Genomic DNA, 12,446 nt, shown 5'->3' with positions numbered 1-12,446 from the left:
TCTGTCAGACATTTTATACAATGAACCACAGTAAGATATGTGTGGTTCACAAAACAATGATTCGCTCTTCTACCAATGTTTTGCGTCCCATTCCATTCCACCCCATTTCATTTAAAATGCTGGTTGTAAGTCATGCCATTAAAATGACTTTAGAACCCAATACTAAGTTACAACTCACAGTATAAGAAGCTCAAAATAGGAAATGGTTGAGTAAAATCAGTTTCCGGGGCAGCTATGCTGAACAAAGACATAGAAACCCCTCTGTGTTCCCAATATGAGCCAGCCATCTCCCCACCCCTACATCAGTATCCTATGTGTTAATTCACTGCCTTACACACATGACACACAGGAACTACTACTATTATACATGAAGTCAGTGCGCTTACCTCCTCACCTGCCCAGGTAGCCAAGAATTTCATTAGCCCTCTGTGACTAGATTTGAGATGATTTGCAGATAAAGTTGAGGAGTTAATAGATGTACCTAGTACAATGGTTCCTAAACTTTGCTACATATTAGAATGGTTTGGGGAGCTTTAAAAACCACTGATGCACCCTATTCCCATGGGACCTAACTCCTGGGAGGGAGAGTCAGACACCAGTATTTTCAGAAGATTTCTAGTGATTCCAACTAGCACAACGACCCTGTGCATGGAATCACATGGCAAGCTGGCCATGTCAGCATTTTTGTCCGGGTCAGATCCTGCAGTGCTGCTGGGGAGCTTTTTAAAAATGTGGATTCCTAGCTCCTAAGCCCCAGAGATTCTCATTCCGTCCATTGCCTGGGAACCTGCCATTGAAATAAGTACCTCTGATAATTCAATGAGCATGGTCTACACTTACACTTTGAGAAACATTGCGTGGGTGGCCTTGATCTAACTCCTAAAAGAGATCTGTGGGGAGCCTTCAGACACTGACCAGCCGAGACTGCCCGTGCGTGGCCCCGATTCAAGGAGGGCTAGCTCTCCTGCGCACCCTCTCCCCTGTGTAATGCAAGTGCACGCGGTGCGTCAGGTTTCACTCACAGGACGACATTCTGTCTGTCTGGGCTCATCATGTGAGGCTGTAGGGAAACTGACTCAGCCTGTGAAAGTTCAGCCAACGGAGGGAAAACTGGCACAGCTGTGAATACCACTGTCCCTTGATCATCTCTCCTGTAACACAGGGCAGTTGGAGATCTCAGAGACCAAGGAGCCCCAGAGCCACGCAATGCGCCAGGGAAAACTTGAACAGGAGACCACAGGGCAGAAAGTCAATATCACACAGAATCCATTTGGTTTTACTTAGTGAGAGAAGATCCCAGGTTAAATGATCTAAAAACGCCGGAAACTCAAATGGGGCTCGCCTTCCAGCCGGTGCATCTAAAGTTAGAATCTTTACCTCACTAGCCACTTGACAATGGGGAGCTTGCTTAGTTGTATTAATGTCTGTTAACGATAAGCATTGAAAGAAATTCCCAAGGGCTCTCATTAAGCTCTTTCTAGTCGTAGAAGAAGCTCAAGAAACTTCATATAAAGATTCCAGGGCTTCAAGAAAAGTAGAGTGCCCTATCCTCACATTTTACTCTCTTCTCACCATTCTTATGGGCACAGAAGGAAATTATCTTAGAGAAATAGAAATACAACATAGAGATATGAAATTTAGCTGAGCTTGTGATCGTCTCGGAAAAAGATGCATGTAAGAAAAGATTTGTAATAATTTTTACTGATCTTTGAGGACATGGGCCATGTCCATTCTTGCTTACAGCTGCACAACTCAGCCTTCTTGAGCTCAGGTCTGCCCAGAGGCCCCCACACCTCTCCATCCCCAGCCACCCTGGCTTCCTCCTGATTTGCTTTTAATATGAAGATGACGCTGAGAGGATGAGATTTGTTTTGAGAATTGCGCATGGTGTCTGGTTCCTGTCAGAATGCACTCTCTTCGTTTCAAGGATGCATCCGGACTAGAGAAAGATCACCTTTATGCATCCAAGTCAACTTTAGCTCTCACTCATCAGTTTGGAATGGGTCAAACCTTTCTCAGTTATTTTTAGGTCTTTCTTCAGATGTGGTATTTCTTACTGCATTTGATCCTATAGATGTTGGGGTAAGAAAATTAAGTTATCAAGTAGCGTTTGCAACTTGATCATTCTGAAGCACTATTCACCTTTTACATTTAGAGGAGGTGTGGCAGTTAATTTTTAAAAGTTTCTACTGATTTTACATCATGACATACCTGTGCACTTGCCAGGCCATTGTAACATCCACCTGAATCCTCAAGTACGGTACATTGCACCCTGCTACTTTCTCACATCTGTAACCCCAACAACATCCTCTGTACCCCTCCTTATTTATTTCTACCTTGACTTTCTCAAACACCTGGTCCTTTAGTTCAAGAAGACCTAGGATGTCACATCAAACAGGTCTTCTAAAGTGACCAAAGAGCCATGTTATGCTGTTGTGCTAGGTGATTTCATTATTTCTAGGGAGAACTCCTGCAACATTTACCATGTGCCAGATAGTGCTGTAAACACTTGGCAAATGTTAACCTGATTAATCCTCACAAGAAGCCAATGAGGTATATGAGATAGGTGGTATTATAATTTACCATAAACTCAAATTATGGATGAGGAAACTGAAGCATAGAAAGGTTAAGAAACGCACACAAAGTCATGTAGCTAGTAAGTGGTAGAGGAAGAATTTGAACTCTTACTCTGTGTTCTTAGTCACTATCTATATTTCCCATCTAACAAGGCAAAGCCAAACCAAACCAAAGCCCCCCCCCCCCGCAAAAAAAAACCCTCCAAAAATACTATCCTTTAAAAAAATGTATTTTCAAGGACATTTTAGAGGAGAATAGACACAGCAACCTAATTTGAGAGCATACTCAATATAAAAATGGAATCATCTCATGATTCTTTTGTCTTGTACACATTCGTTAATCCATTCCAATAAACACTTCTATCTATTAACAAGAATCCAGCACAACAACCAATATTTATTCAGCATTTGCCAACACTTATCTCATTTAATCCTTATTCCATTGAAGGCTGGTTTAACGCACAGCTTTTTCTCTAAATATTAACACACCAAAGAGAACCACCTTCCGACATAATTTTCACTCAGCATAGTGTATCTGGGAGCCCAGGTAGGATAATTGCATCTGCTTTGAGAAATAGGAGAGATAATAGACCCACTGACGTGGTCTTTTACTACACCTCTCTGGGTCTGCCTAGATAAAACCCACATTGCTGGTTCCTACCAGAATCTCCTAATGTTTTGGGAAAAGTATCAGTTTAGGAGTTCTGAGCCTAGATTACAACTGTGTGCTGTGTGATCCAGGGCAGGTCATAACCTCTCTGAGACTGTTTCCTACTTTTCTCATTTTTTTTTAAAGTCCAAGGGAAATAGTATTTATGAAAATGGATTAACTGTAAAGTGGTAGAAAATGTAAGGTAATATTATAGATGGTTTGTGTATTTTTATTGATTTCAGAGAGAAAGGGAGAGGGAAAGAGAGATAGAAACATCAATGATGAGAGAGAATCATCCATCAACTGCCTCCTGCACACCCCCTACTGGGGATTGAGCCTGCAACCTGGGCTTGTGCCCTTGACCGGAATCAAACCTGGGACTCTTCATTCCCCAGCTGGGGAGTGGCTCTATCCACTGAGCAAGCTGGGGCTCGATGGTTTAAATAAAGATGATAATAGTTACCATATTTACCTAAAGGCCATGTGACTGTTGCTTCTCCTCCTCCAAACCCTCGAGTAAACCTTTTGAGGGCAGGAACCATGTCTGATCATTTTCCCCTCTGAAGACTGTTTCTAGCACATAGTAGTCAATCAATAAATATTTCGTGAATGGATAAAAGGGATTTTCAAAGGAATTTTGAAGGACCCCATATAGGTTGAGAGGAGCCCATGGGAGGAAAAGCCATTCACAATACCTGCTTCCACCACGTGGTCCATCGTTGGAAATCTTTTGTACACAGCGGTGCTCACCGAGCGGAAGATGAGCAGGGAGGTGAGATTGACATAGCGCATCAGTGTCCTCCGGAGTAGGCGGCCGCGCTCGTCCCTCCCGTGCACACTGCTGGAGATGAGGAACATCAGCCTGTCTGGCCAGGGCAGGTTCACAAACTGGTTCCACCATCGGTTCACTACCAGAGTAACATAAAACCCTGTAGAATAGCAGGAAAGCTATAAAGCACTTTCTTAGAGCAGACACATCAACACTGATGCTTTTAGCAGAATTTTAGCCCTTTTACGGTTTGGGGTATAAAAATACGTTGTTATCCAGACCTTATGATTTCGCCCTCCAGAAAAATATGTAATTTGTGCCTGGCAATGCCATAGCTCCCAGTAAGTGGGTATTAGAACTCAAAAATTGACAGCAAAAATGGAGGGTTAGTGAAGAGAAAGCTTCATTGTCCAATAGCAGATCATTACCTCAAACTTGTTTGGGATTAATTTAGCAAAAGCAGCCCTGAAGGTGAACCTTATGGGTGATTCTTGTTCTATTGCAAGCGGTGGCTTTTCAGGCATGCCTTGCAGCTCAGAAACACTCCCATGCAGAGTCATCGGTGTCATCCTAACGGAGACAGTTGTGTGGCTGCATTCTGCGTGTGACCTATACTTACCAAGCACAAAGGTTACTGGAATTTGTTCAGCATATCTGTCACAGTAAATTGATAATTTTTCAAAGTAACGTTTTTGGGCTCCTGTAAGTAACAATCTGGAGCAAAAATAAAATGCACAGCCCTTTATATTATACCTCTGCACCTGCTTTGCAAGTGATATTCAGTGCAAACAATTAAGCACAAATAATCTTAAAAAAATTTTTTTAAGGAGCAATAACTTTTTCTTTTCTACCTAAGCTGATGTATCTCAAAAGCTGAATCTTTCCAGTACTAATGTTTTTACTAGTAGTACATGTTATTGGCCACTAGATTTATTAAACATTTTATTTTTAAAGTCTTTATATTTTAAACTTTTATATGATTAATGCATTGGATTTGGAGCATAATACCCCATAAAATAGTTTGTTTTTCAATCATTCATTAGGTGTACTCAAAGAGAAAAATCTTGATTAAGAGGATTACAGTAATTAAGTTATTATTGAATAATCACCCTGATTTTGACATCTTGATCTTACTTTTTCTTGAATATGCTACTCAGCACATTCTTGATTTTCTGTATTGTATTTCAAGGGATATTATAACTTTATTTTAAAGCCTGCAATTATTTAAAATATAAAATAACAGATTTAACAATTAGAAGTGGAAATTTTTATTATTATATTTGGTGGGTTTATATTAACATAATATAAACATCAAAATTTATATTATAGATCTGACCCAAATTCACTTCATGATACTGTTAAAACATAAATTCATTTAATGGAGCTATTATTAATATTTATGCTGCAGGGAGGAGATTCAGAGTCAGAAGGAATGTCTCCAGGCAGGTTAATAATGATCAGAATCTGGAAAGAGAAGCAACAGAGATGAATTTGCATCAGTGAATGAGTGTAGCTGTTCCAAAAGAGAAAGGAAGCCCTTGGAAAGGCCCATGTTAACATGCTTCAGAGGCCTATTTGGGTCAGTAGAACTTAGATAAAGGAAGTAGAGGGATAATGAGGGAACAGTGAGCCACCAATCAGATTACTGATGAAGAAATGGGAGCTGGAGAAACCAAGATGGCAGCATAGGTAAGCACCTAAACTGCTGCCTCACACAACAATTTCAAAACTATAACTAAGAGACAGAACGGACATCATCTGGAACCACAGGAAGGCTGGCTGGGAAATTCTACAACTAGAAGGAAAGAGGAAAGCTCATGGAGAATCAGAGGAGCGGCAAAGGGCCGAGGTACAGAGACACACGCGCAGAGAGGAAGGGCGGCTGAGAGCCTGGCTGACTTTCTCTGGCGGGAGGGGAAAGGAAGCCCCCAACTGCACTGAACCCCAGTTCCAACTGCACTGAACCCCAGTTCCGGGCGAAACCCCGTGGACCCAGGCTCATACAGGGGTAGTCTGGACTGTCAGGTAGAGAGAAAGGCACCCGGAGACTCGAAGACTCAGGGGAGCCACGGCGGGCAGGGGTCTGGAGGCACGCGCATGCGAGTGCTTGCAGAGAAGACTGAATGCAGAGGTTGCCACAGGCTTTCCCTAGCGGAAGTTCCTGACTGCACTGAACCCCAGTTCTGACTTCACTGAACCCCAGTTCTAGGTGAGCCACTGGGGACCCACGCTCTTACAGGGGGAATCTGGACCGTCAGGCGGAAACTCAGGGGAGCCACGCAAGGCAGAGGTCTGGAGGGGCGCGTGCAAGGGCAGGGCTGACAGGAAGCCAAGACTGTCTGCTCCGCCCTGAGACTCCACCCCATCCAAGCTGAGCACAGAGGCTTTTGCAATTTTTCAAGTCTGATCCTATAAGGCTGTCTCCAGCACCAAACTTCTCCCAGCATAGACACAGCTGATCCTCACAGCCAACTGGCCTGGAGGTCAATTCCTCCCAATGATACCAACAACAATCAAGACTTAACTACAACAAGGCTGTACACACAGTCCATAAAGGGGTGCACCAAGAGTGTCCACCTCAGGTTAACTGGGGAGGCTGACCCACTGGGCCATATAGGAAACCTAGCCCACAAATCTACCCTACCAACTCAGGGAAGCAATGAAAATGTGGCGTCAAAGAAACAGATCACAAATGAAAGAAATGGAGGAAAACAAACGACTGGATATAGAATTCAAAACCACGGTTATAAGGCTTTTCAAGACTATCCTAGAAAAGGCCAATAAATTTAGCGAGACCCTCGAAGATATGAAAAAGGACCAACTAGAAATTAAACATACACTGACTGAAATAAAAAATATTATACAGAGACCCAACAGCAGACTAGAGGATCGCAAGAATCAAGTCAAATATTTGAAATACAAAGAAGCAAAAAACACCCAACCGGAAAAGAAAAAAGAATCCAAAAATATGAAGATGGTGTAAGGAGCCTCTGGGACAACTTCAAGCGTACCAACATCAGAATTATGGGGGTGCCAGAAGAAGAGAGAGAGCAAGATACTGAAAACCTATTTGAAGAAATAATGACTGAAAACTTCCCCCACCTGGTGAAAGAAATAGACTTACAAGTCCAGGAAGCACACAGAACCCCAAACAAAAGGAATCCAAAGAGGACCACACCAAGACACATCATAATTAAAATGCCAAGAACAAAAGACAAAGAGAGAATATTAAAAGCAGCAAGAGAAAAACAGTTAGTTACCTACAAGGGAGTACCCATATGATTGTCAGCTGATTTCTCAACAGAAACTATGCAGGCCAGAAGGGAGTGGCAAGAAATATTCAAAGTGATGAATAGCAAGAACCTACAACCAAGATTACTCTACCAGCAAAGTTATCATTCAGAATGGAAGGTCAGATAAAGAGCTTCACAGATAAGGAAAACTAAAGAAGTTCATCACCACCAAACCAGTATTATATGAAAAACTGAAAGGTATTTTTTAAGAAGAGGAAGAAGAAAAAAGTAAAGATAAAAATTATGAATAACAAATACATATCTATCAACAAGTGAACCTAAAAATCAAGTGAATTAAAAATCTGAGGAACAGAATAAACTGGTGAATATAATAGAATCAGGGGCATAGAAAGGGAGTGGACTGATAATTCTCAGGGGGAAAGGGGTGTGGGGGGTTCAGGAAGAGACTGGACAAAAATCATACACCTATGGATGAGGACAGTGGTGAAGAGGTAAGGGCAGAAGGTGGGGTGGGAACTGGGTGGAGGGGAGCTATGGGGGGAAAAAGGATAAACAATTGTAATAATCTGAACAATAAAGATTTATTAAATTAAAAAAAAGAAATGGGAGCTGGTGCTGACAAAGAAGGGGTGCGGGGTATGGGGCGTGGGGTGGGCTTGGAGTTCTGGCCTCAGCTTTGGAAGAGGTGTCAGAAATTCTGGAGTCAGGAGAAGCTGACAGGAGAGGCATCACCTCTTTGCAGAGCCCATCGGGCCATGCTGATGAAAAGTTACAGCCAGAATGGTTTTGGATACTCAAATAGAAATGGTCAAAGAGGATTTAATTGTGGAAAGCACAGGCCGTAGGGTCAGGGGAAGCTGGGTTTGAATTCCAGATCTGCCACTTACAGATTTAACTTTGAGCATATTTTAAAATCTCTCTGAGCCTCTGTTTTCTCATGTGTAAATGGGGATAATAATATCTATGCATCAGGGATGTTATGAGGATTAAATAAGATATAAAACAACATAACACCTGGTATTGTATTTAATCAATAACAAAGTGATTGTTATTATTAATAATTGGCCAAAGGAAAAATATTTAACTAATAGACACATATAGAAATTTTACTAGTTAGAAAGTACTACAGCAATTATTTTGTCAAATCCATACAAAATTAGGAAGAGATGTAATCAAATTAATGAATTCTGGCGCTGTCTTATGACTTTTGCTAAGTATATTTATTTGCTTTTAATAGGATAAAAAAAAGTAGGGTCATTAGTAGACACGAGAAGAAAATTATGTCTATATTTTTCTACATGTATACTTGACTTTTTTGACAAATTCAGCCTATGGTTTTTGGTGTACCTTTGGTCAAGATATAAGGATTTATTTTAACAAGCTTTTACAATTGGACTTCAAAAAAAATGAAGAATGACTTGAACTAATGGTTATTGTTATAAGTGTAAGCACTCTTTGGTTTTTAGAAAAAATATATGCATATAATTTTGTGGGGTGTAAATAAGATTTTGGAGCAAAAGTTAAAGCTCCATGGAGCATTTCTGGCTACAATGCAACCATTCTAAGGGCTATTCTATTCTAAGCAGCAGTAGCAGCAATAAATTCACATTAGTAAAAATAAACGGAGACAATCCGTTTCATGTGTCTTTCATCATCTCATATTCTGAAGGATTAGGTAAGACATAAATAAGTTGTCAAAATACTATTATCAGAGATATCTGAAAAATTATTAGAAGTTTTTAATAAAACATTCCATTTAAAGACATTTGGCCAAAATGTATACCAACATATACGTTTATTGAAATAGTGATTTTGCTATTTAACTACATAGATTTTTTCTATTTTACTTTTGATAATTATCAGCCAACCAAATTATTATCCCTCTTCTTCAAGTGGGGTCCTATTGCTGCAAGGAAGAATGTAGGTGAGAGCAATGCTATCCAAATGTGTTCATTTGTATGCAGAAGAAAAATAACAAATGGATGTACATAGAAAAGGTGGAAATACAGCCTCAGAAACCTTTAGCTTTTCTATTTTGTTTTAGTTCCCCCCAGAGAAGAAATGTACGCAGTCAATTTTAATTTTGATAATCTATTTTATAATACTGGTAAAATTGTATTAAGACTAATTTTTAGTCATAAAAGTATTTTTTGGACATAATATTGTTCACATTTTCTGTCAATCTGACAGGCACAGGTTGTGAAGTGATAAGGAATAAACACCCCCTTTTGTAAATATAGCCCGGCCTGAGCTCAGAAGATACAAAGACAATCGGTGAGTTTTCTGGCCTTTTCTTTAGTTGAGGTATTGGTGAGGTTGGTGGACTCCAGGCAAAAGGAAGGGAATTTCCTAGGTTAGGTGTATATGCCTGATAGACACCAGCCACAGACACGTTCATTACAATGGTAGTTGCTATAAGCTCTCAAATCACAAATTCAAACTATGAGTGACATAGTTGAGAGAGGCATCAGAAATTATTCATTTGTGGACTTTGCCATTCGAAATCATTACATAGAGAGGATCTACTAGTAAGTATAACTCTTCCATTCTGTGCCGCTAGCAACATTCTTGACAAACATTCTCATCACGATCACTTTATGTGGGGCTGGAATGAGAACCACCTGAACATGACAGGGTGAGTCTATTTACCACCCTGAAAACGGTCGGTGTGGAGTAAAATACCCTGGGAGTAAAATACCCTGTCCCGGGGAGAAGGCAACAGAGAGGATCATACGCCAAAGTCAGCAGCCACCGCAGGGCTCAGATTTTTGAGACTGTATTCTCACGTGATACTTGATGGCCACCGAGGGAGACATGCAAAGGAAAGTACCTGTACACCAAACTTATTGCTGTGTAAAAAACAGCAAAAACAATAAATTCCCTGTACAGTAGTTTGTAGATGCTGCCTCTCCACTTGAGGAGTAACCTATGAAATCCAAAAAAAGTCGCATTGGCTACTTTACTGGAGTAAGTGACAGTCATTTTGGATAGCTTTTTCCTAGAAGAGCAAGAAGACAAAATACAAGTAAGAAGCACATTTAAAACCAAGCAAAAGTCTGCATCTCAAAGGAAACCCACACCATCAACCAGTCAGTCATCTCCCCTCTTTTTGCCTTTCTCAGTTTGCACAATTTGGAATTTGGACATAACCACCATCTTGGTGCTAAAGTGCTTAGTAGCAAAAGGAGGAAAACCATCTCTGGAACGAATAATATCAGCAATTGTAAGCTTGCCTTAATTTCTAAGTATTATTTTTAGATTACATAGCCATTCCTCCATAAATATTTGAATAAATAAATGAGATATATGAGATAGGTTGTCATATTACCTATCATATACTTTCTTAACACACAGGAAGATTTGGGGTATTCATATGCTATATTGATTGACATTTTCAAAAGTAGTGGCCAAACTTATTCTTTGGGCCTTTATTTGCTAAAGTATGTACAGAGCTATTTATTTATTTTACCCTTAAACTTCCAAAGGGGAAGTATGGCTCTCTTTTTAGAAATCAGGAGACATTGTTAGAAAGAAGCAAGTCCCACACCGCCAGTGTGGCTCAGTGGTTGAGCATCGACTATGAACTGAGAGGTCACAGTTCGATTCCCAATTGGGGCACATGCCTGGGTTGTGGGCTTGATCCAGTGTGGGGTGTGCAGGAGGCAGCTGATCAATGATTCTCTCTCATCAATGATGTTTCTGTCTTTCTCTCCCTCTCCCTCCCTCTCTGAAATCAATAAAAATATATTTTTTTTAAAAAGCAACAAAAAAAAAAAAAGCAAGCCCTTTGGGAAGTTAATTAATGGATTGCTTGTGCTGGTTTTAATTGGATGTGGTGTCTCTCTAATGGAGCTCCGAGTGCATAGCTGGCACTCTAGGTACTTTAAAAGATAGACAAAATGTTGGGCCGCAGTGATACTAACAAAGGTGCACTTTCCCATTGAAAAATGTAGCACAAATTGCATAGGGATGGCTCACTTTCTGTTTGGAGCTAAAAAATTGAGGCCATTATTTAGGACTCTTTCCACTTGGAGCTGTTCCAGAGGTGTGGGTAGGATGAGAACTGGGCCCCAAAACTCAGTTTTCCGTGAGTTATTTGGAATTCCATTGCTTTTCACCAAGAGATTAAACATTCAGGTTTTGAGAAGATGGCCCAAGCAGGAATTTGAAATTCCTGCTCAACTACTCTCTAACATGGAACACAGGTAAAATGAGATTTTTTTGAAACCTTTTGATTTTCTCCAAGGGATCTATGAGGAAAGTCTTAGGAAGCTACTTAGACTGAAATTATAGAGCTTTAAGGCAGAATTGTACAAGACACGAGAAATAAATCCTATAGCCAATTTCTTGTATAAAGTAGCCTATAGCACACATTTTACTATAAACAAGAAAAAGTTCTGCTTTTATTTCGAGCTGGGAAAACAATCCAATTCTAATTTGCCTGTTTCCCTAAGGAAATAGAACTCTGGGACTCTATTCACGGTATTACTTTTTTGTTTTGGTAATCACAAACTTAAGCCTTCAGTATTCCTGATTTCAATTAAAAAAACAACCCAGGGCCTTTTGGCATGAGCGAGTGGCATTACGAAAGGATGGGACTCATGCCACAACACCGGTTTCATATTTCCACCTTTACCTTGTCTATTTGTCTAATGTGAATACAGCCAAAATTGGGAGAGGACCACAATAAATTCAGCCCATTTCATAACTACCACAGTCATTTTAAAGAATAGTCCTCAAATAATGGAACAGTTCAGCCTTGTCGTTAAGCTCTGCCAGAGAAACAAAGACCAGATAGAGGAGAGGTCGGAATGAAAACGCAGAGGTACTCTCCGGGCACTAACCTATTTATTTGATTTGGAGTCTCCGACAGGAAAGAAAATCTTCAGGCGCCCCCTGACCAGGGCCCTCCCGGTCGGCGAGGCACTCTCGGTTTCACCCTTTGCTCCTGCACAGTCAGGTTTTCTTTCTGTTTTCTGGCCACTGAGAGCACCCAGACCAGCACAGGGGTTAAATGATTTTCCACTTGTGGAGGCCTGTTTATGCCAATTTGCCCAATGATGACAGTTATAGCCGGGAACAAACAGAAGCAGCAGCTGCTGATGTGGCTTTTTTCTAATCTATAATTATAACTCCACCTGCCGCCCCAAGTACCCCTTTGAATGAGAAGTCGGAGGTGACGTGAAGGAGGACGG

General features: G+C 40.7%; 1 protein-coding gene across 6 annotated transcripts in view; it reads right to left on the bottom strand.

The window, feature by feature from the left end:
• Positions 1–12,382, bottom strand: part of BEST3 (bestrophin 3) — a 42,311-nt gene extending 29,929 nt beyond the window's left edge. For 2 of the 6 annotated variants that reach the window (XM_080661077.1, XM_080661081.1), the window contains exons 1-4: positions 12,096–12,382; positions 10,082–10,249; positions 4,617–4,711; positions 3,924–4,157 (exon numbers count right to left, since the gene is read on the bottom strand). In XM_080661077.1, coding sequence (XP_080517203.1) covers positions 3,924–4,157; positions 4,617–4,711; positions 10,082–10,233 — 481 coding nt within the window. In that variant the 5' untranslated portion in view covers positions 10,234–10,249; positions 12,096–12,382. The remainder of the gene's footprint in view (positions 1–3,923; positions 4,158–4,616; positions 4,712–10,081; positions 10,250–12,095) is intronic. The other 4 variants (XM_080661078.1, XM_080661076.1, XM_080661079.1 and 1 more) reach the window with 4 other exon arrangements.
• Between the last annotated feature and the right edge of the window lie 64 nt (positions 12,383–12,446).

The sequence above is a fragment of the Plecotus auritus genome (assembly GCF_963455305.1).
Source record: "Plecotus auritus genome assembly, chromosome: 3".
Classification (NCBI taxonomy): domain Eukaryota; kingdom Metazoa; phylum Chordata; class Mammalia; order Chiroptera; family Vespertilionidae; genus Plecotus; species Plecotus auritus.
This window is presented reverse-complemented; position numbering and strand designations above follow the sequence as displayed.